Here is a 23183-nt window from a genome sequence, read left to right as displayed (position 1 = left end):
TTTATTTAGGATATCAAAGGGTTTTTTGTCACAACTAAAATAAATACTTGAAGCGGCTTGGTATGGACTCCTCAAAGAGGTTGAACATTTAATACTCACCTTTTGGTGTATATTTTGATCCTCTGCCAGTTTCTTCTTCAACAGGACAGTCATTAGTTCTCTTGTCACCTCTAGAAATTTTTCGAGACAGAACTTTCTGCAATGTTAAGCAGGTGAAAATTTTAGTTTGTTGTAATCCATGGTTATGAAGTCCCATTCAGTAACTTGCAGGACAGAGAAATTTCAAACTAAATAATAACAGATAATGATCACTTACAGTAAGCTTTGGGTTTCCAACATCCTTTGCACCAAAATTTTCAGTTGAACTGAAATCTGAAACTTCGATATCTAACTTTACACTCGATATTGATGTTTTGTTATCATTTTCTGCTGAAAAGGAGTGGTCACTGTGATTGTTGCTTACATGCATTTTTGGCATTGGCTGCTCCTCATATAATGCTCCACAAGATGTTAATGAAGTTGAAACTGTCATATGAGGCATACCATTAAGCAATTGGAAATCCTGGCCAGTCACAAAAGAGGTGTCTGATGAATTGAGTAGTGGTTCTGAAGATAATTGTAACAGTGCATCAGTTCTGTTAATCAATGTTGTATTCTGCAACAGGAAAAAGGGGAGAGTTTTAAGTATATTAGACTATCTGAATTACTGTTGCAGCATTTAGCAATCTTCTCTATATAGGACATGGTAATATTCTCAACATATATGTGGTTCTTGATCTTCAAAGAAAACTTCAGATTTGTAGGTCCTGCTGCAGGCAAGGGCACAAATCAAACATTATCTTATCCTATATTCATAAACACAATGCCTCATACAAGATAGCATTACTATATCATACATAAATTGTACCTTTACAAGAACATCCTCAATTATTTTGCAGAGCATGGAATTTGATTTGACAAGATGTTGCTCTGGAGGCCATATCTGATGACTCATCCTCTGACACTTGCTGATGCTGAGGATGTAGCAAAAGAAGCTTTATTTAATTGGAGCAGTGGTAACCATAATTCAATGCTTGTGTAAAATATTTGTATGGTTATTGTATTTTAGGTATATTGTTTTGTACATATTTCTAATGTCTCTCTTCAAAGATGTACTATTTTATCACTGATGTAACATATAAACTCGTTAATATGCTGCTATGGTATGTTGGATGCTATTTTTCTTGAAGTTTTTGGCAGAGGATGTTGTTTTTAATATATTGTCCTGTGCACACCACTTGTGTCTCTATTAAACTATATGCTTATTTCCATTGTATATCACATTTATCTATGCCATCATTCCACACAGAATTCTGAAATATAAATCTGTACATAAATTGTGCAATGTTAAATCAAAAACCATAATAAAATGACGTTATATCAATAGTAACCACAGATTTTCTAGTTTAATTACTTGATGCTTCTTTGTTACAATAGTCCAGCAGCAATCCATTTTCCCTGATCCGTGTGAGGTCATTCATGGATTACATAAAATATGAATCGTCAAAATATAATAAAATCCATTCTTAATAGTTATTTTAATGACAAAGCACCCCATGGATCCAATCAAATTAATGTGAAACCAACTGTGTAACGTAATACACTATTCAACCATTTTGATGATTATGTTATAATTCAATTTGTATCATTTAAAGACTAGTCAATATGATTTTGCAAACTTAGTAGAAAATCCATGACTCCTAATTCTTGTTGTGGCTGCCCTAGTTGAAGCTGTTGGTTCCAGCATGTGATAGTCGATGTTAATTTCAAGTATAAATGATAAATCAAACAGTAGTAAATGACATTTAATCAGGATTGTTCATGATGAGTGCAATCCTATGAGCAGGAGAAATTATTACAATCTTTATAGTTTAATCATTATTAAATAACTAACTAGCTGAACAAAGGACAGGAACTCTGTGAAGGGATTGGTTGATTTGCAGACATTGTAGAAAAGCATTATTGTAATGTGTACAATTGTTAGTAATGGTTCTAACTAATAGGCCACAACACTGAAAGTAATAATATTAGCCATTCATGCCACCAAAGGCTGAGAATGACAAAGAATGAAATAATGGGGTTTGGGTTCTTTTTGAGGCTGAGCTGCTTTAGCTGGGCTTTAATTTTTAGCTTCCTCACTGCTTTTGCATCATCAATTAGAAGCTCTTGCAATAATATTATTGATGTGCTGGATGGCATTGCCCAAGTAGCTAGAAGTTTTCTCCTTAATTCTGTTGGTATTAATCTTGTTTAGTTACATGCTTTGATAGGTAAGTGATACGAACAAAACTATTTTTCTTCTGTATTTCAAGCTAAAGCAAACTGCCTTCTAATTTATATGTAATCAAAATTGGCCAATCAGATCCGCGGATCAAGTTGGCCAATCAAATCCTTCTAGTCTCAGATCTGTGGATCAAGTTGGCCAATCAAAATTGCATGCAGTGAATCCATTTTGCTTGATCATGTTCTTGTTAGTCAAGCAGCATATCATCAGTTTACCCTTTCAAGATGTACATATTTGTGTTGTCATTATTTTATCCTTTCAGGGAATACATATTTATTGATGCAATGGTTTTTACCCTTGACTTGTAGAATTCTCTTCCCACACACGATCCGTCATATTTCAGATTGATGCAGTGTGTAAGACTGTAAGTGCATAAAGGTGCAATGCGTGCATATTTAATGATGTCCTGTTTCTCTTAAAGCAATTCTTTTTGATTTAACATTGCACAATTTATGTACAGATTTATATTTCAGAATTCTGTGTGGAATGATGGCATAGATAAATGTGATATACAATGGAAATAAGCATATAGTTTAATAGAGACACAAGTGGTGTGCACAGGACAATATATTAAAAACAACATCCTCTGCCAAAAACTTCAAGAAAAATAGCATCCAACATACCATAGCAGCATATTAACGAGTTTATATGTTACATCAGTGATAAAATAGTACATCTTTGAAGAGAGACATTAGAAATATGTACAAAACGATATACCTAAAATACAATAACCATACAAATATTTTACACAAGCATTGAATTATGGTTACCACTGCTCCAATTAAATGAAGCTTCTTTTGCTACATCCTCAGCATCAGCAAGTGTCAGAGGATGAGTCATCAGATATGGCCTCCAGAGCAACATCTTGTCAAATCAAATTCCATGCTCTGCAAAATAATTGAGGATGTTCTTGTAAAGGTACAATTTATGTATGATATAGTAATGCTATCTTGTATGAGGCATTGTGTTTATGAATATAGGATAAGATAATGTTTGATTTGTGCCCTTGCCTGCAGCAGGACCTACAAATCTGAAGTTTTCTTTGAAGATCAAGAACCACATATATGTTGAGAATATTACCATGTCCTATATAGAGAAGATTGCTAAATGCTGCAACAGTAATTCAGATAGTCTAATATACTTAAAACTCTCCCCTTTTTCCTGTTGCAGAATACAACATTGATTAACAGAACTGATGCACTGTTACAATTATCTTCAGAACCACTACTCAATTCATCAGACACCTCTTTTGTGACTGGCCAGGATTTCCAATTGCTTAATGGTATGCCTCATATGACAGTTTCAACTTCATTAACATCTTGTGGAGCATTATATGAGGAGCAGCCAATGCCAAAAATGCATGTAAGCAACAATCACAGTGACCACTCCTTTTCAGCAGAAAATGATAACAAAACATCAATATCGAGTGTAAAGTTAGATATCGAAGTTTCAGATTTCAGTTCAACTGAAAATTTTGGTGCAAAGGATGTTGGAAACCCAAAGCTTACTGTAAGTGATCATTATCTGTTATTATTTAGTTTGAAATTTCTCTGTCCTGCAAGTTACTGAATGGGACTTCATAACCATGGATTACAACAAACTAAAATTTTCACCTGCTTAACATTGCAGAAAGTTCTGTCTCGAAAAATTTCTAGAGGTGACAAGAGAACTAATGACTGTCCTGTTGAAGAAGAAACTGGCAGAGGATCAAAATATACACCAAAAGGTGAGTATTAAATGTTCAACCTCTTTGAGGAGTCCATACCAAGCCGCTTCAAGTATTTATTTTAGTTGTGACAAAAAACCCTTTGATATCCTAAATAAATCTCCCCTGTGCTTCTGTGAGTGATGATTGCCGAAGTTTCTGGGCTGTAAAGGGCAGTCAAAAATATGACAATTGCAAAACAAAATTTGAGAAATCATTATTAATGATTCAGGAAATCATTATTATAGTCAATGTATTTATGTTTTAAATTTTTTAGTCATGTTCTTTACTAGTGCTTAAGGCTTTTACATAACTTCAGCCTAATTAACAACCTAAAAGGTTGTATCATTCTTCATATGCTTAGATATGGCTGAGCAGATAATGATTTTGAATGCATAAATGCTTCATGTTGTTGATGTTGTAAGGGATTATAATCATGGCAAGGCAGATGAGTCTATTCTATGGACCTTCCATGTTGATACCGAAGGCTGAGGTCTATGACCAACATCCATTTGAATATGGATGTGGAAGCTGCAGATGGCTATGTTGGAGGATTCCATGATGGCAGTGTGCTTATTCTCTTTGAGTGAAAGAGACAGGGAAACTAGAAATAGAAGCTCTTGCCCGTCCATTGTAACTAGATATAAAATGAATTCAAGCAATCATTGAAAGCGGTATCATATCTCAAACAAAAATCTCTTAGGGGTATTTTGACAGGGCAACTACAAAATCTCCCAATCGATGTGGAGAAAGAGGTATACAACTTTCAGGAATCTAAGTGATCTCCATTTTGATGGCAATAGTTCTAGGAGGAGTTGGAGACATCAGGCGATCTAGAAGACAGAGAAGTATTGATGTGAGACATTATTTTTTTGGGATTATCAAGGTAAAAATAGTTCATTAAGCATATCCATGTCCTTTTATGGACAAGCCATTTAAAATCAGATTTTCCGAAATATACTTTCATAACATCTGAGCACAACCAGAAAGCGGATTGTTTATCCAAACAAGCTTGCAGAAGACTTTGATCGGCATAACGCTCACTGGAAGGCCTAAATGGCAGCAGCTTTTGCTGTGCAGTTTTGGATTCTTCTTTGGATATTTGATCAATGGTGTCTGTGAGGTAAGCCAAAGGTTGCTGTAATTTTGAAAGATTGTACCATGGTGTGCTTGGACTCTTTAGTCTGGTTAAAGATTAAAGACAATGCATGCTGGAAGGGGATTAAAGAGAAAGGGCATGAAAGAGAATGCATGCTTGAAGGGAATTCTGTTAGGAGATTTTACCTTTTGTTTCAATGTGTTGATGCCTGTGAGACCTGGAAGGATATGGCTATATATATCCCAGCATAAACTGGTTTTTATGTCAATGAGTAGTTTAAAGGGAGTGATTTCTCCTACGGGAAATGAATTCCTTGCCCATCCTTTAAATCCTTCCTCTCTGGTTACCTGTATATTGTCTTGAAATTCGTTTCTTTGCGGGTACCTGCGTATTATCTTGAAATTGCATTCTGTTACTGTTCAATCTCGTTTCTTGCTCTCCAAAATAGAGAAGGCATAATTTCTTTTTCATTATTTCTCTATTGGAGAGATGCTTCGGAGAAATTTGATGATCGTGGAAGATTTCACTGCAAATCTAAATGGCATAGTATCAAATTTGATGTTCTTAGTGAAATCTTTGGAAATTTAAGTAGAAATTTATATGGTTTCTTGCATCTCGGGTTTGAAAGAAGTTTCAACACTGCAGTGTGAAGAAATCTGTGATATCGGTATTTTTTTGTTGAAAACGAGTTGATGTTTGAACTTTGAATCTCAAAATGAGAAAAATAATTTAGTAAAGCTGCTTAACCCTGTTTATGTTTGCAGGAATACGTATATAACAGGCTGCAATTCAGGTACGCTTTAAAGTTTCATGCGACGTCTGTTTAGCTTTATAATTTTCTTTGGTTATGGCTTCTATTTGTTTTTATTCTGTTGATTGATTCCTGGGATAGAATTTCAGCAATGGTTTACCCTTACTGGGGTTCGGTGTTTTCATTTTTTTTGCAGCTATGGATGGTATTTCACTTTTGTACAAGGTTTCGTGTACTTGGTTCTTATTTATTTGCAGGGCTTCAGAGTAAAGCACATCGTAAATCCATGGAAAACATATGTGAAACTCTCTGCTGTTCTTATGGGATCCCATGGACTGACCAAAGGATCCCTTGCTTTTCTTAATTATCCTGCTCAGCTGATGTTCAAATCTACAAAGGTAGGTATCTGCAAAACACAATTTTGCTTTAAAAGGCAATGATGATAGAGGAGTATAACTCAGATCATGGTCTTCACATTCAAAACAGGCAGCCATTTACAGTTATTTTGATTATTTAATGTGTTTTGCGAATTTGGGTACTCTTTTTTTAATCTGTACTCGATTCAAAATATAATGGTATGCTCCAAATTTGAATATTATTGCTGGATTTTGTTTTGAGGACCTCTGTATCTGTTCTGTGACGGATAAAATCTCAGACATCAATTAGAGCTGAATTTATTTACCTTTGATCGAATTGATCAGGTTCTACCGGTGATGGTGATGGGAGCTTTTATACCTGGGCTGAAGCGGAAGTATCCTGTGCATGAATATGTTTCTGCTGTACTTCTCGTAGTCGGTTTAATCGTTTTCACGCTCGCAGAAACCAGCGGATGGTTGCAGCGGATGCGCAGAGCAGGCGTAGAGCAGGTTGCAGAGGATATGCAGAGCAGGATGCAGAGGTTGTTAGCAGCGGATGCGCAGAGCAGGTTGCAGAGGAATCCACGTTCGAAAATGAATTTTAATGAAATGGGCGCGAGGGAAGGGTTTCAAATGAAAATGGGTCCCGGTGCGCTGACGTGGATGGCAGGAACGGAGGGACGAGGCGGGCGGGCCTCGTTGGTGGGTCCCGGGTATGTCACCGGAAACGCGAAGTCGCCCGCCGGAGTTATGTATGCCATCCCAAGTTTGTGCACCACATACATAGATGGCAAGGGCATTTATGACTCAATATATGGCTGGTTAGCCCTTGCCATGATTAACAACCAATCCAGTCCATTGCCCAGAACAATCCAGCATCTGTGAATTATAACTAAAATATCATTCAGGACTCTTTAGGAAGCTAAATGCATGAGAGATGTAAATGATGGATACATTCCATTTCATTTTACAGTGGATAATGTTCACTGAGCTCTCACCTACAACTGCCCATTGAGGCTCCCCTCCAAAGTTAGGATGCAGTAGTACCTTGCCCAGATCTGCATGCATTTTCTCAATCACAATTTCATCTATAACTCAATCACAACTCAACTAGAAGTATAATCCTATGACATATACTGAAATAGATTATTGTTGAACTAATCTCAGTTGGTTTGCTGCACAAGTTAGTATTCAAAGAGTTAGAAGGGGTGCAACTCATACCATGGATGAGGCCAGTCAAATGAGGATTTGCAAGAGCCAGTGGGATAGTGAGGGGACAGTTTCACTGCAAAGAAAAACAAGAGAGTTTTGTGTAAGATTCCAATTCACATGTTATTAAAATAATTGAAAATTTGCAGTTCCTTACTGAAATTATTCACTCAATTGTCAATACGATGCAAAGCTGTAACAAAATACACCATCCATTAGATGTGTTATTAGTCCAGTCAAATCAGAACTTTCAGGTTTACAAAGAAAATGAGATATTGTTTTGCTTACGGTAGAAAGAGTGAAATCTTATGACGAAGAGAGCTGCAGGAGGTAATGTTGTGTTATTCATTTTAGCAACCTGTTCAATCCATCAATGAATAAAACAATCAAACATTCTATGTAGGCATGAAATGAAGTGATATGTTGGCTTATTTTCTGAAAGTATATTACCAGGTACATGTACTCATCGTGACCCCATGACATAAGAACGTTGTCCAGCCCACATTTTTCAGAGTACACCCCGTTTTTGGTGTTGTATTTTGGGTTGTCAAAATCTGGATTGTCCTTGAAAAACTACACACAACAATATGAAAGACCTTTTAATCATTGGTAATTACAAGAAATTTGCAATGGACCAAGAACAAAGTTTTTCAGAAAAATACCAAGTTGCAAAATGAACAGAGAAGCTAGATATACATTACCTCGTGGTGAACAATGGTTTCACTGAAAGGGCATCCCAAAGGAAAAGTGTCACCTGTATAAATTCAAATATGCAAGTTTTTTTTATTAGACATGATTAACAACCAATCCAGTCCATTGCCCAGAACAATCCAGCATCTGCGAATTATAACTAAAATATCATTCAGGACTCTTTAGGAAGCTAAATGCATGAGAGATGTAAATGATGGATACATTCCATTTCATTTTACAGTGGTTAATGTTCACTGAGCTCTCACCTACAACTGCCCATTGAGGCTCCCCTCCAAAGTTAGGATGCAGTAGTACCTTGCCCAGATCTGCATGCATTTTCTCAATCACAATTTCATCTATAACTCAATCACAACTCAACTAGAAGTATAATCCTATGACATATACTGAAATAGATTATTGTTGAACTAATCTCAGTTGGTTTGCTGCACAAGTTAGTATTCAAAGAGTTAGAAGGGGTGCAACTCATACCATGGATGAGGCCAGTCAAATGAAGCCAATCTTCATTTGGGTAATCTTTACGAATAGCCTCTGCTGTTTGTAGGAGGTGTTCTATTTGAGGTTTTGATGATGAGGATATAGTATAAGAAAGGAAATATTTTGCTGTGCACCACAACATCTTAGATGGAAGAATTAGGGTGACCCAGCACCACCAGTCTTGAGTCTCGCAAAAATTTTCTGTTTTAAAGGGATTCTGCACAGCTAGGTCTTTCATGTATCTCAGATAGCAACATAAAACTAGCCTAGCCAAGCGTAACATTTTTCCCTATGCAGTTAAGTTATATGGTTAGTATCTCACCAGCTTCTTGCAAACTACATTCCAAACTTCAAACTGCATGCACTACAAACCAGAGTTCAATGGATATGCATGCCCTGCATACTGAGGACAAAGAAATGGTGTGGGGATACCCTCTGCATTTGGCTATACATTCGGAATGGCCCTTGTGGGTGTTGCCCATTTGAGACTAAATGAACATCACTTGAAGTTCTTCTCATGGCAAAAGAGGGGAAGCCAAACTGGAGAGTAAAGATTGGTGGAAACTCATGGCCATCTAAAATGTCAGCAGATTTTCCAAAAGATCCTTTCCGCTTACAATAACCTCTTCTTCAAGGACTGTCCGAAGGAGGACCCAAGGAACAGAAAGATAGATTAATGAAAGAATAAAGACAACACATTTATACCGGGCCTAGCCTAAACAGAAGAACAAAAGGAGAATCAGACTGAGAAACAGAAGCATACCTGAGAGAGAGAGTCGAAACAGGGGAATTAGAAAACAACTCTTCCCAAGTGCTAGCTTTTGAGTTTGAAGAAAGATCCTGGCTAAAGGATCTTATATGACTCTTTGATTCTGACAGAGGAGGATCTGATGTAACTACATCTTATAATAACCCTGGACAGTGTTATGACCTTCTAAGCTTAAGTCTGAAACTCTTTTACTAATGATTTGAATTGGCCATGATAAAAAGACGAGAAGAAAATTAACTAGCTAGGAAAAGGTTAAAGTGGATACCGATTGCGCATGAATTGCTTTTCTGACATACGGATTATTTGCCCAAATGTCCGAAAGAGAATATTTGTCCTGTTTTGCAGTATGAACCATTCTGTTAGTAGAATGTGTTAGAAAAGATCAAGTATAACAACTGCAATTATGAAAAAAGTAGAATGTATTAGAAAAGATCAATTATAACAACTGCAATTATGGAAAAGGGGATGGAATGTGTAACTTTACACAAAAGCATATCAACGTTACAATAAGGAAATAAGTCGACCTTAAGGTTCAAGGTTGGGTACTTAATACCAGCTGCATTTTCTGTCATAGACAATATACAACACATATGAATGAAACCCTCCTCTTTTGTTGCATATGTCAGTTGTCAAAAGCCTAAAGTAATAACCCTGGACAGTGTTATGACCTTCTAAGCTTAAGTCTGAAACTCTTTTACTAATGATTTGAATTGGCCATGATAAAAAGACGAGAAGAAAATTAACTAGCTAGGACAAGGTTAAAGTGGATACCGATTGCGCATGAATTGCTTTTCTGACATAGGGATTATTTGCCCAAATGTCCGAAAGTAAATATTTGTCCTGTATGAAAGTCGAATACCAATAGTTAAATTTACAAAATCAAAATCCAAAACCTCTATTCTCCTCCGCCAGAAAACAAACCAAAGAAATGTGAATTTAATAATTTTCCTTTTCAAATCCTAGTTGTTCAGTTGGAAGGCCTTATATATTGAGATATACAACACATATGAAGGAAACCCTCGTCTTTTATTGCATATGTCAGTTGTCAAAATCCTAAAAGAAAATAGTCGATACAAATTTGCTATACTGCAAATAAAACTGGTTTCAAATACGTAGCGTGTATTGCAATTTACCAAGCAGGGCATGGCCTATCCTGGTAACCAAGTTGTAGATGAACTGTGAGACATCCGTCCTCAGAGGATTTTGAGGAACAACCATGACTAGAGATTCTGCTCGTTGACCCAAGAAACTGATCAAATATTTCTAATTTTTCGTACCTCTTGGTTAGAATTCTTGATCGACTACCTAGGCTATGTGTGTAACAAACCGGATCAAGAATATTGCCTCTGTTGGTTCCGTTCAAAACCTGTTTTTCAAAATGCCAAATCAGGACTAATTTTCCAAGGAATAATGTAATGTCCTGAATTTAGCAAAGGAGACTCGAGTGGACTACAAGCATTACCTCCCACACTTCTAATATCTTCGATTGACAAGAAGCATTGGTGGAATACGAATAGCTACCATTGCAAGTCTCCTTTACTGCCTGCAGCAACAAGTATGGAGAAGTTCTATATTCAACACCTGCTGAAATGCCAACTGATTTAAATTCTCTAAACATAACAGTAAACAACTCGTAAAATAATACCATATTAGACTAGTAGTCAAATGGCATCCTTAGAACTACCATCCTTGTATGAAGAATACAAAAATTGTGCCTATGATTCTATGGTATCTTATTTTGCTGTTGCAGGGTACACACCTGGTATAATTCATCTGAAATAAGTCCCTTTCGATGTGCAAAAGGCACCTGTGTGCTGTCAAATGCTTCATCTGTAATTCCATTTCCAACCAGATAACCCTGAAAAACTAGCCATGCAAGAAGCCAAACAATGAGAAAACGTAACGTAGTTTCTAGTCATCAACATATTTTGGAGAGGCCTGAATGAAGGCTATGAATTTCAATTAGATTAGCAAAGAGTTTTGACCTTAAGGTTCAAGGTTGGGTACTTAATACCAGCTGCATTTTCTGTCATAGACAATATACAACACATATGAAGGAAACCCTCCTCTTTTATTGCATATGTCAGTTGTCAAAAGCCTAAAAGAAAATAGTCGATACAAATTTGCTATACTGCAAATAAAACTGGTTTCAAATACGTAGGGTGTATTGCAATTTACCACAGCAGGGCAAGGCACCTGTGTGCTGTCAAATGCTTCATCTGTAATTCCATTTCCAACCAGATAACCCTGAAAAACTAGCCATGCAAGAAGTCAGACAATGAGAAAACGTAACGTAGTTTCTAGACATCAACATATTTTGGAGAGGCCTGAATGAAGGCTATGAATTTCAATTAGATTAGCAAAGAGACTGGACGTGGTAATAAACAGGCTAGTAATAAAAAGAAAAAACGAATAATTAAAAGTTATATAAAAAATTATTAAATAAAATAATATGACAATTAGAATATATAAATATATAAAAGTCGCCACAGCTAGACCGCTGGACTTCATGCTACCGCATGGATACCAAGTGTCGCGTTACCTGCACAATTCATGCAGTGAATGAATGGCTTCTATGCGCAGCGGGTGAACCACTTTCTGTGTGCAGTGGGTGAACCACTTGAGTTAATGGCTTATTTGAATGGCTTCGTGCAGTTAATGACTTGGGAGTAGGTAGGTGATGTTGTGAACGGCTTATATGTGAAGTGAGTGAACAGCTTCTTTGGATGGCTTAAGTGAATGGCTTTCTTTGCGCTGTTAGACAACAAATTCTATGCCTTCAGAGAAGAGCAGAGAGATCCAGGACTCTCTAATGGAAACCGTTTAAGATTAAACATCCTATTGACATGAGGTAAGATTGATATTGACAACTTGACATTTGACCGCATAAAATATTGTGTTATTGTGCAGGGATTTCTTAACTACATGAAGATCTTGCCGTCAAAGAGGAGGGACTTCTTAACTACATGAAGATCTTGCAATCTTAACAATCCACCATGATATCAGTGTCGTCATCAAGCCTTCTAGGTAAGTTTTTCATATGCCCTTTATTCCTAGCAAGATCTATTTCAAAAGCAGCAAGCAGCTCCACTAATATGAAATCCTGTCTGAAAGAAGGTGAAGATATAGGGCTCCGCTACCAGATCTAGTTCTTCTAGCAGGTGAAAAAGTAACTAAAGTAAAGGGGTAGTTCATAGAGGCCGCCATACCTAAAAGCAACTCTCGTGAGCTAGACAGAAAGCTACTACCAGAGCTAGCCCACAAAAGGAATAAGGTACTAAGAATTGCTCAGTAGGTAGGGCTTTGCCTGGAGGTTTCTATTCATAAGCTTCAATCAATTCATTCCCATTTTTTTTGCCTAGCAACCATAATCTTTGACGAAGAAACATACAGGAAGGCACTTCTTTCATCAACAGATCAAGTTCCGATCAAGAGAAAGCTCCGCTACTGCTGGCATATTATCATCATTCTTAGGCGCAGTTGGAATGAAATATACAAGATCAAAAGAACCACCATATCACCGCAAGATGGGAGCAATCCGTCCGTTGGAGAACCTCCCCCAACCAAACATATAGCAAGCAATCTAGCTGGCATATTATCATCATTCTTAGGCGCAGTTGGAATGAAATATACAAGATCAAAAGAACCACCATATCACCGCAAGATGGGAGCAATCCGTCCGTTGGAGAACCTCCCCCAACCAAACATATAGCAAGCAATCTAGCAAGCGCCAAGGGTCCTGCTCAACCTCAAAGCAATTGTTGACGTGCACTGCTGCAGTTCCACCGCCTTACCCCGAACCACCTTATACTAATAGCTGTTGAACCATGGCATGCACCAGCTGCCAATGCACAACCTTGCACTGTTGATAATATCGGCGATATATCGGCGATATTCGGAAATATCGCAATATTTTCGGCAAAACGATATATCGCCGAGAAAATATCGCGATATTTTCTGTTTTGAAAATATCGGCAAATATCGGCAAATATCGGAAAATATCGGCAAAATATCGTGATATTTTGAAAATATCGGCTATATTTAAAAATTTGAAAAAATTATTTTTTATGCTTGCCGATATTTGCCGATATTTTGCCGATATTTTTGCCGATATTGCCGATAAGATATTTTCTGGACCCTCGCCGATATTTTCCCGATACCGATATTATCAACACTGCAACCTTGTAACAGGGAACACCAAACCTTACCAAACCTTAGCATACCCCTGCAGATAATACGAATCGAATTAATGTTAACATTAAAACGAGACCGTTGACGGTTACCGATAATGCACCGGGAGTAAAAGCAATTTAAGCTATGCTCGAGCCTCTTCCGCCTCGGGAAGAGGCCAAATAAGACGGCAAAGCCTCAGGTGCAAATGAAACTTAGGTTAGCTTGGCACATCCTCGCACAGGGCATTTCCAAACCTTATGATAATCACTGAATAACAGCGGGCAGCGACTAAGAACTAATGCTATATCCGTCGCGAACGATTACTATAGTCCCTGCCGAATGCCATATCCGTCGCGAACGATTACTATAGTCCCTGCCGAATGCCAGATGACAGGGACTAATAAGGTTAGTGGATCAAATATGCAATTCTTCTCTTTGCTTGATCTAATGGCGAGTGAGAAGCTAAGGCTAGAGTCTCTCTTTATGCTGTATACTCTTAGTAATGGAAAATGTTGCGACTCACAATAAAGGTGGTAATGGTTGGGGCTTATTAGTGGAAATGGTTATGCTCACAAGAAAGCCCTAAAAAAATTCATCTATATGCTCCCTCGTTTGGCTAGGATATGCTCGATTCGACAAATCGATAGTAGCTTCAATAGAAAAGTAGCTCATAGTAGTGGAGGCTATGGCTTATGGCATCTTCTAGATATGGAAATGAATCTACTTGAAATTTTTTGAAACCTCAATCTTTGGTTCTCCTTGGGTGATTATGGACAACAACGAGAACAAGTACAACCTCAAATCTAATAACTAACAACTGGGTTTCTCTAGCATACTTGGTTATTTTGGCTCATCTATCACTTTAATCGATGGAAGAGGGTGCCACATATTAACACACAATAAAACATAGTGGCGTTACTACTTTGTAACTCAAATTGATTCAATATAGTAGAAGCACTACTCCATATCTCAAATTGATTGAATTACAGAGATAAAAAATATATGATTAGCTATAGAGAAATGCTAATAATAAATATGTCACTCCATAAATATGTTCAATCCGGAGTAAAATTTCTTTTTGGCCAAGTTGATCCTGCCTAACGAAGTTATTGGAGCTTCAAATCCCTGTGCAAAAGAGAAAAGTCTCAGTACTAACGGGCAGGGGTTCAAACTCTTCATTCACCTTCAGGAACTTATGTTTTTCGATATTGTTACGGTTGCAGAGGAATCCATAATCAAAGGATATATTTCTGGGGCAATGAACGCCACATTCATTGCACTAATCTCAAAGAAGAAGGACCTTACTGCCCTCTTGGATTATAGGCCCATATAGTTGTGTAATGATATCTACAAAGTTATCTCCAAACTCATAGCTGCTAGGATCAAGCAGACCTTATCCACTCACATATCTCTCGAACAGATGGGGTTCTCAAACAACAAGAAAATCCAGGATGTCATCACCTTTTCTCTTCTTGCTGGTCATGGAATGTCCCAGCCATAGGATTGGTACTGAAAGGGCTACGGGTAAGTTCCTTGGTGCAAAGATTATCAGAAACATTCATATTTCTCATATAATGTTTGTAGATGACCTACTTTTCAGTGACATGAATATCAACGAGGAATGGGTGGTATTACATAACATCATTAATACTTTCAGTGAAACCTCCGGGTTATATATGAACAAAACTAAATCTCTGGTGATTTGCAGTGACACAGAGGAGCCTATATGCACATAAATTTATCATCTATTCGAAATTTCTATTGTAACTCTCGATGAGGGATATACTTACCTTGGTTTTCATCTCAAACCCAAGAACTACGCAACAAGGATTGGGGCTGCCTAATTGACATATTAAAAAAGAAATTTGTTGGATGGTCACACATGAAATTAACTATTGGAGGCAGGTTGACTCTCATCAAATTTGTTTTGCAGATCATCTTTATCCTTTGGATGCAACTTTTTGTGTTTCCCATGGAGATTTGTCGTAAATTGGATGCTATTATGGCTAATTTCATTTGGTCAGGGACGGATTTGAAGGGCAAGCTCCACCTGGTGAGATGGAAAGACATTGTCAGACCAATTGATGAGGGGGGTTGGGGTATATTGGACACCTACTCTTTTAATAGAGAACTAATTATAAACAATTTGTGGAGGGCAGTGACAAGAAACAACAATTGGGATAAATATATGCATGGAAGGCCATTCACACTATGTCTCAGGGATGGGGCAAGGAGGACCAACATTTCCTCCTACATATGGCGGGGCATGACAAAAGACAAACAATTAATGTTGGGCTTCATGAGATGGGAGGCAGGGGATCGAAGAACAGTGGATATTGGTCTCGATGCTCTGAAAGGCTTTTAGGGTAACCATACACTATCAGTCGACCTCATAACCACCTTGCACAACATGGGAATTCACCATTTTGCTCAGATAAGTAGGCAGAATGTCAATACACCTCTGCTACAATCCTCAGTAAAGGTAGACGAGCTTGGCTTAATCGGTCAGAATGCTATTGAATGAGAGGTCTACCTCACACATCTTTTTTATGCTGGCATCTCCATCCATGAAGGGGAATATAGAATGCCATCCATGAACGGGAATATAGACTAATGTGGGAAGGTAACATGAAGAAAGGAAAGCCAAGTGTCAAAGACATGTACAACAAGCTTCTATTGATAGAGCAAGATTTTGATAATAAAAATTGGTTCCAAGCCGCATGGAGATGGGTGATCCCATCCAAACTCGTTTTCTTTTGACCACCTCTTGACGTGTTTCCCCTTCGCTAAGAAGGTATGGGCAGGTGTACTGGACTGCCTGCATTTGAGTCCTCCAGGCCCGCAGCAAACTCTGCATTCCTTCCTTCGTGTCTCACTCCAGAAAGGTAATAAATTTCATACATTACCCTTCTACATTATTTGGTCTATTTGGCACAGCAGAAACTCGTATATTTTTAACCATAAATCGTTGGTGATTGGGAGGTTATTATGAAGGTTCTTAATTATTTTTAAGAGATCGATCCCATAAAGAGTTGTGGTTGTGGAGTCGTCGTCATTTTGGAACTTGGGAGATTTTATTACTTTTGGTGGAAAGGAGGACATGTCACTAATAACAGAGGCGAGATCATCACACAATGGGACACTTTTAAGCTCTCAAAATGGTTAAGACATGAACAAATTTACATCCATGGAAATGCCAAAAACACACTTTTAAGCTCTCAAAATAGTTAAGACATGAACAAATTTACATCCATGGAGATGCCAAAAACCTCATAGACTCCGTGAAGAACCACTCCTCTTTCAACCCCATCCTCTCCAATGGGATGGCACGTATTAGGAGACTGGCTAACAACTTTCAAAACATAACTTACATCCACATCTACAAAGAGCATAATTAAGTAGCTAACCTCCTCTCAAAGAGGGGTATTCACTTCGATCGAGTTAAGTGTTTTTTTTTGGAGCTTACGCACATGGCGAGCTCCTGAACTCGTGTCCTCCTCTTTGTAGGGTTCATACTCTATAGACACAATATATTGAGCTGATTTTAACTATGTTACTCATAAATTTATGTAATCATTCGCAAATTTTATTATCACTTCATCTTTTTAGAAAAAATAAAAATATAAAATATAAAAAATATAAGAAAATATCTAAGAATCTACTCTCTTCTTTTCTTTTATTTTTATAATACTAAAAGAAAGCGTGTTTTTTTTTTCTTTTCAATATGTCACTCTAAGCTCAAAATCTTAGGTCACACATACATTCCTAGTCAAAAACTATGAGCTAACGAAAAATAATTAGGAATAATTACCACATTCCAAGAATGTTAAAAATGCAAAAAGGGTAATTTCATACTATTTAGATATGAAATGTTTTTATCTTCTTTTAATCCTTTTGGGCACTTCTTTTGGTCAATTTTACATTATCGGTAATATTAGTGATGGTGGACATTTCTGTTTCTGAGAAAAGAAAAGACACGGTTCGTTGAATCAGACACCAAAGATTCTAGAAACCATTATCGCCTAAGGTGGATATTGACCTGGTTGTGTATTGTGTACGAATCTAATGATCGACCACATGATCATCGTAGCTCTCCTCGCCTATTTCGTGGCTTCGACATCAACAGAAACCAAATCGCCTTACTGGTTATGGTGTCACTAACACAGTAATTCTTAACACTTAGTACCGTCTTGATAAGATCCGTTAAGACTGTTTTCATGTTATGTATTTTCTATCTTGCTGAGTTGTTATATTTTCTGATATGGGAATTTCAAGTACTGGTCTCGAATCGGCTTAGGTTTTATAGGTCCTAGGGTTTAGCTCGCCAGGTTCTCAAACCCTTTGTATCCAGATTTTGAGGTTTTGTGTTGGCTTTGTAAAAATGGAAGGCGCGACGACGTGGAAGTTTTCAGTTGAACTGTTGGTAACGCCTAATCTGAGTGACGACCTTAAATTTTCTGAAAACGTTTGTAATGCGTAATTGCTTAGGCTCTCGTCAGTGGATATGGAAAATCTTCTCTTTCTGGTTTCACTGTTCAGGTAATAGATGTGTGCGGAAGGTTAAAACGCCGCTCTTTTCAACAACGCGAGGTTGTCACGCTCATTGCAGTTACCGTGGAAACAACAATTCCTAGTAGTATTACAGTTTGTAAACCATTGCACTGTAGCCACTTCCTGAGGGTTGTGAAAGTTTGAAAAATGTGGAGCAGAAGTCAGATTATATAGGAGACAACAGTAATAAATAACGGCAGTGGGACTAAACTCAAACTATCACACTTGAATAAACAGTTACGACACCTAGCAAATAGTTCAAATTAGGATCTCAATACCTCAATCAACTGATTGCGTCGCTTCAAAATTAACTAGTAACTACAAAAACATGAACTGAATCATAACCATAGTTTGGAATAATTGCAACGACTGTGAATGTGAAAGTTACAGCTCTCCATAGTCAAGATGTGCACTGTAACATCAACATATTGAAATATTTAATGTGACTGTTAACTGCATTTCAGCTCAATAACTCTGTGAGAAAAGTTTTCAAACGTGCAGCCGGATACATTTAAACAACAAAAGCAACATGTTTTAAATTCAGAAGATGTTATGATACATCTTCGTTCTAATTATCTCAGAATTGAAGGCTGAATGTCGGAGCTCTGTCCGCAGCGTGCAGTGAGCACCGTGGCCAGCGTCCAATAAACAAGATTGCAATTATAAATACTATGATTGCATTAATAGCTTTTCAGTCGACTGAGCAATAATGTAACTGTTGGCGCAGCTGAGTCATTACTCTCTCACCCCACTGCAGTTTGGGGCATTCACAGACTGTAAGCTTCCTCAGCGACTTCGCATCCTCAACACTTGGCAGCTCTTTTAACTCTGGGCATTTAATAATGTCCAGTGTTCGGAGCATTTTGAGCTGCCCCAACCCTTGTATGCTATTCAGCTTCTTCAGGTCTCCCATAGATAACATTTCCAAAGATACCAATGTTTCAATACCTGGCAGCTCCTTCAATTTTCTGGACAAGGTTATTTTCAACATTTGAAGCTTTGCAAGACCATAGAGCCCTCCTATCATCTCCAGTGATAAGCAACCTTCCATTTCCAGTGTTATTATTGTTGTTGGCAGTGCTCGAACGTCCACTAGCTTAAGACAATTTTCAAGTTTGAGATGTTGAATATTGAGCTGAACATGCAACCCTTTTGGCCCTCTTGTATTGGCTAATGTTGAGGTGAACATACAACCCGCCTCTCCAACATTTCTCCTTGGCAGTTCTGACGGGCATTCCTTTATGTCTAACAGTTCAAGATTGGCCATCTTTACCATTTTCAACTTTTTCAACTGACTCAACTTGGTCATGGAATCAGGCAAACATTTCAACCGGTGGCAAAAGTGGAGCTCCAGTTCCTCTAAGCTCCTTAATTGACCTATGGTTTCTGGCAGCGTTTCGAGGGCACTGCTTCCTAAATGCAGACGCTTTAGATTGCTGAGTTCTTGGATATCGCGGGATAATTCTTTTAATCCTGGGCATAACAGAGACAGTTCTAGCATGAACCGTTGATGTGTAACCTGGGGAGGCAATACTTCAATACGCTTGCAAGATGGTAGACACAAGTATTCGAGCTTGGTGATGCTTCCAAGGGTTTCGCTGGAAATGGTAAGCATTTTACACTCTTTCATATTCAGATATTTAAGTTCTGTTAAATTCCCAAAGGTTTGGGAATTTGGACATATCTCCAAATTGTAACAATAAGACAAGTCAATATGTTGCAGGTTATATATTTTCCAGAAGGAATCTGGAAGCGTCTTCAACCTAAAACAACCAGACAAGTCAATATGTTGGAGGGTCGTGAAGTAATTCCCAAAAGTCTCTGGAAGCATCTTCAACTTTCTGCAGTCGGACAAGCGGATATGTTGGACGTTCTTCAGGTTTCCAAAAGAATCCGGAAGCATCTCCAAGGAGTACAGACTTGACAACATAATATGCTGAAGGCTCGTCAGGTTCCCAAAGGAATCTGGCAGCAACTTCATTTCTGAACAGTGACTTAACTCCAAGTGTTTCAAGGACTGCAGAAGACAAAATTCGTCGGGTAAACTTTTCAAATCCATATTATCAGAAATTCCAGGTTTCAAGACAATCTTCTCGAGGTGTTTCAGCTGCCCTATAGACTCGGGAATCTTTAATAGGAGAGTAGCAGCAATATCCAACTCCCGTAACTGCATAGGTACCTATAATGTGCACATATTCAAAGCGCGGTTGACTAAATCTCAATTTTTGTGCATGGCGGTATATGAAGACGGGATACTGAAAGCAAAACATGTTTTTAATGAAGCAAAATAAAAACAGCCTTTCGTCAATAAATTACATGCCTACCTGAGATTCTTGCCACAGTGTTTCCAGTCCCGAGTCGTCCTCACTTATTTTGAGAACCCTTAACTTCTTCGTTGGGATCCAGGAAGGGAGAGAAGAGAACGGACAGTTCAACCAGCAGAGCCATATCAGTTGTGGTGACTGCCCAACCCTGACTATGCTTTCCACAAGATTGCCTTCTGCGCTAAGCAGCTGCAAACTGCTCGTATCAGCTCCCAAACGACTGCAATCGGCAAGGTTTTTGATTCCACGCACCTAAATTATTCTCTGTTAGAACAATATTCACGCCCTTGCAAAGTTTGACAATTCAAACTTGACAGACATAACTTTGAAAGCAGAATTCAGTGCGTCTAGAGCTTCGAATATACTTACAGGTGATTGATTGCTAAGGTCCTCAGTTGTGCGCCAAAGCCGAAGGGGACATCCAGGCTCGTTCTTTGCGATATTCCTGCCCAAGTCTCTCAGTTGGTCATGCATTTTTATATGATTTTTGTTGTCTACCTCCACTAGACATTTATTTTCTAGGTTCATAAAGCACAATTTTCCACCCCAACCAGATCCGTCCCATATTCTTATTGCAGTGTCCTTGTCTTCTCCTATGAAGAAGCAGGCAATGTCTAAGAATATCTGCTTTTCCCATCGACTGAGACTGTCATAGCTAATTTTGAGACTGCCCTCTATATCTTGTGGAAGTAGTTCAGAGATTTGGTACAACTGGGCTCTCCAATACTCCATGTCCTCTTTCCCACGAAGAAGTGCCCCGAATACTTTAAGTGATAACGGCAACCCATTGCAGACATCCAAAAACTCATTAACCTGCTGTTCAAATCCGGAAACAGGATGAGACTGGTCGAAGGCATGGGAGCAGAACAGCACTTGGGATTGTTGTCGATTCAGGCCTTTGAGGTTGTAAATTGATGACTGTGGGATGCCTGAGCTTGTGAGAATATCCTTATTCCGTGATGTCACTAATATTAAACTACCTGGATTAAGGATATCCTTCACTGGTAGCAATAATGCATCCAGATGTTCAACATGGTCTACATCATCTAACACTATAAGAACCTCATGAGGACATGAAAAGTACATTTTGAGAATCGCTTTACCTTCATCGATGTCGAATATTTTCACCTCCTTCCGTTTAGTCAAGTCGAGAAGAAGTTTTCTCTGCAACTTATTTAAGATTCCCATAGCAGCTTTTCCTCTGACATCGGATAAAAAGCAAGATCGATGGTAATATCTTCTGTGAAGGTTGAATAATTCTTTTGCCAGGGTCGTTTTCCCAATGCCGCCCAAACCCACAATTCCCACAACTCTAGGACCCTCGCTTCGCTGCTGTAGTGATATTATTCTTTCTAAATCTTTTACTTTGTCGGCCAAACCAGTTGGATATGGCGACACATCCAAGGGTATCATTTTCATTTTTTCCAGCACTCGTTGCACAACTTTATCAACCAGCTGCCCTCTGTCACTGCATAATTTTGAGACAAAAATTACTGGCCTGAAAATTAATATGCCTATCAATTAAACAAATTAAAGCTAAAATTATGACGGAGAGCTTGGAGCCTCACCCATTATATGTCCGGAGATTGAAACCGCTTATATCTGCCGCATCACTAAGAGCGTTCTTCCATTTTTCAATGAGATCTGCTTCGTATCGTGGCTTCTTTACTTGAGTTTGAAAATCAATTGTTTCCTTCCCTGCAAGCGAGCGTAGGGATACAACATACTTTTTATGTCGAAGATCTGAAGGCTCGACGTTGTAGAAGATCGGTAAAATGGTTGACCCCGACTTCAACATCTCTAACATGAGCAGGAGCTCATTCAAACACCAACTTGATGACGCATAATCAGGAGAGAAAATTGCTATTTGAACAGACGCTGTTCGAATAGCACCATCAATTTCAGACGTTATTTTGTCTCCCTCCTCCAATTCCTCGATGTCTAGAAATACACGCAATCCATGTCTGCAAAGGGCATGGTACAGTTCAGTAGCAAATTCATTTTTGACATCCGGTCCCCTGTGATTTATGAACACGTCATAATAGGTAGAGCTTCTGCTGGTGGTGGCAGCGGCGGAGGATGCATTAATCAAGGTGGAAGAGGAAGCCATAGTGAGAAAGACGGAAGAGATGGATGAAGTCGACTGAGGGTATGGTCAAGATCCGAGTCCTTTGTCGAGCTAAGTATGCAAATTCATCGCATTCCAAACTATTGGAGAGGAAACGGCGCGCAGAAAAAATAGTGAAAGACTCTAACAAAATGAAAAACAAAGTATTACAAAAAAATTCAGATTGCTTTAGGTAGAAGGATAAATAAAATTACAGATCTAACTGAATCCTATTACAGTCAGTGTTAGCTGCGGATTATCCTTCTTCCTTTTTCAATAATACCCTTCCCTTAGCTGCGGATTATCCTTCTTCCTTTTCAATAATACCCTTCCCTTCTTTTATACATCGAAGGACAAATAATCTACCATTACATAAAACAACAAAAATACCATCAGAGGTTTAACAGCTGTCCAGGGCCGAAAGACAAAAGCAGGATGTTAGCTATTGGTCTGGTAAACCTAGAAAAATACAGATACCATACACACTGTCTTTTTGTTGACTACCATCAGAGGTTTAACAGCTGTCCAGGGCCGAAAGACAAAAGCAGGATGTTAGCTATTGGTTTGGTAAACCGAGAAAAATACAGATACCATACACACTGTCTTTTTGTTGAGTACCATCAGAAGTTTA

General features: G+C 38.2%; 5 protein-coding genes across 23 annotated transcripts in view; 2 read left to right on the top strand and 3 right to left on the bottom strand.

The window, feature by feature from the left end:
* Positions 1-8362, bottom strand: part of LOC149213706 (uncharacterized) — a 13465-nt gene extending 5103 nt beyond the window's left edge. Inside the window, exons 1-6 of the mRNA XM_089389119.1 lie at positions 8356-8362; positions 8145-8197; positions 7894-8016; positions 7732-7801; positions 7456-7515; positions 7233-7292 (exon numbers count right to left, since the gene is read on the bottom strand). Coding sequence (XP_089245245.1) covers positions 7233-7292; positions 7456-7515; positions 7732-7801; positions 7894-8016; positions 8145-8197; positions 8356-8362 — 373 coding nt within the window. The remainder of the gene's footprint in view (positions 1-7232; positions 7293-7455; positions 7516-7731; positions 7802-7893; positions 8017-8144; positions 8198-8355) is intronic.
* On the bottom strand, positions 74-964 carry LOC149213709 (uncharacterized). The gene is made up of 3 exons (XM_089390796.1): positions 908-964; positions 317-655; positions 74-196 (listed from the first exon to the last, which is right to left on the bottom strand). The coding sequence occupies exons 1-3, from the start codon at positions 941-943 to the stop codon at positions 89-91; spliced, it is 483 nt and encodes a 160-aa protein (XP_089246922.1). The 5' UTR covers positions 944-964; the 3' UTR covers positions 74-88.
* On the top strand, positions 3185-4075 carry LOC149213708 (uncharacterized). Its single transcript, XM_089390795.1, has 3 exons — positions 3185-3241; positions 3494-3832; positions 3953-4075. Exons 1-3 carry the CDS (start codon positions 3206-3208, stop codon positions 4058-4060), a joined length of 483 nt encoding a protein of 160 aa, XP_089246921.1. The 5' UTR covers positions 3185-3205; the 3' UTR covers positions 4061-4075.
* On the top strand, positions 4547-7222 carry LOC149213707 (uncharacterized). Its single transcript, XM_089393115.1, has 5 exons — positions 4547-4595; positions 5015-5151; positions 5892-5920; positions 6075-6276; positions 6580-7222. Exons 1-5 carry the CDS (start codon positions 4547-4549, stop codon positions 7117-7119), a joined length of 957 nt encoding a protein of 318 aa, XP_089249241.1. The 3' UTR covers positions 7120-7222.
* Positions 7931-23183, bottom strand: LOC149213705 (disease resistance protein Roq1-like). Of its 19 annotated transcripts, XR_016250840.1 has the most exons (8): positions 22014-23178; positions 20815-21913; positions 20446-20697; positions 10169-10237; positions 9922-9962; positions 9663-9731; positions 9392-9542; positions 8421-8459 (listed from the first exon to the last, which is right to left on the bottom strand). XR_016250840.1 is itself a non-coding variant. In XM_089392098.1 (7 exons), exons 1-7 carry the CDS (start codon positions 22553-22555, stop codon positions 10527-10529), a joined length of 2379 nt encoding a protein of 792 aa, XP_089248224.1. In that variant the 5' UTR covers positions 22556-23183; the 3' UTR covers positions 10257-10526. The 19 variants fall into 19 exon arrangements, 6 of the variants coding, with proteins under 6 accessions (XP_089248224.1, XP_089248227.1, XP_089248228.1 ...); XR_016250838.1 differs by lacking the exons at positions 9392-9542; positions 9922-9962; positions 10169-10237 and adding exons at positions 7931-8016; positions 8145-8197 and having other exon boundaries at positions 8400-8459; positions 22014-23177; XR_016250843.1 differs by lacking the exon at positions 9392-9542 and having other exon boundaries at positions 8396-8459; positions 9882-9962; positions 22014-23179.

Source organism: Pinus tabuliformis, chromosome 1_1, assembly GCF_031772625.1.
Source record: "Pinus tabuliformis cultivar Carrire ecotype Pingquan chromosome 1_1, CPIR1, whole genome shotgun sequence".
In the NCBI taxonomy this organism is placed as follows: domain Eukaryota; kingdom Viridiplantae; phylum Streptophyta; class Pinopsida; order Pinales; family Pinaceae; genus Pinus; species Pinus tabuliformis.
Note: the sequence above shows the minus strand (reverse complement) of the source record. Positions and strands in the feature narration are given on the sequence as shown.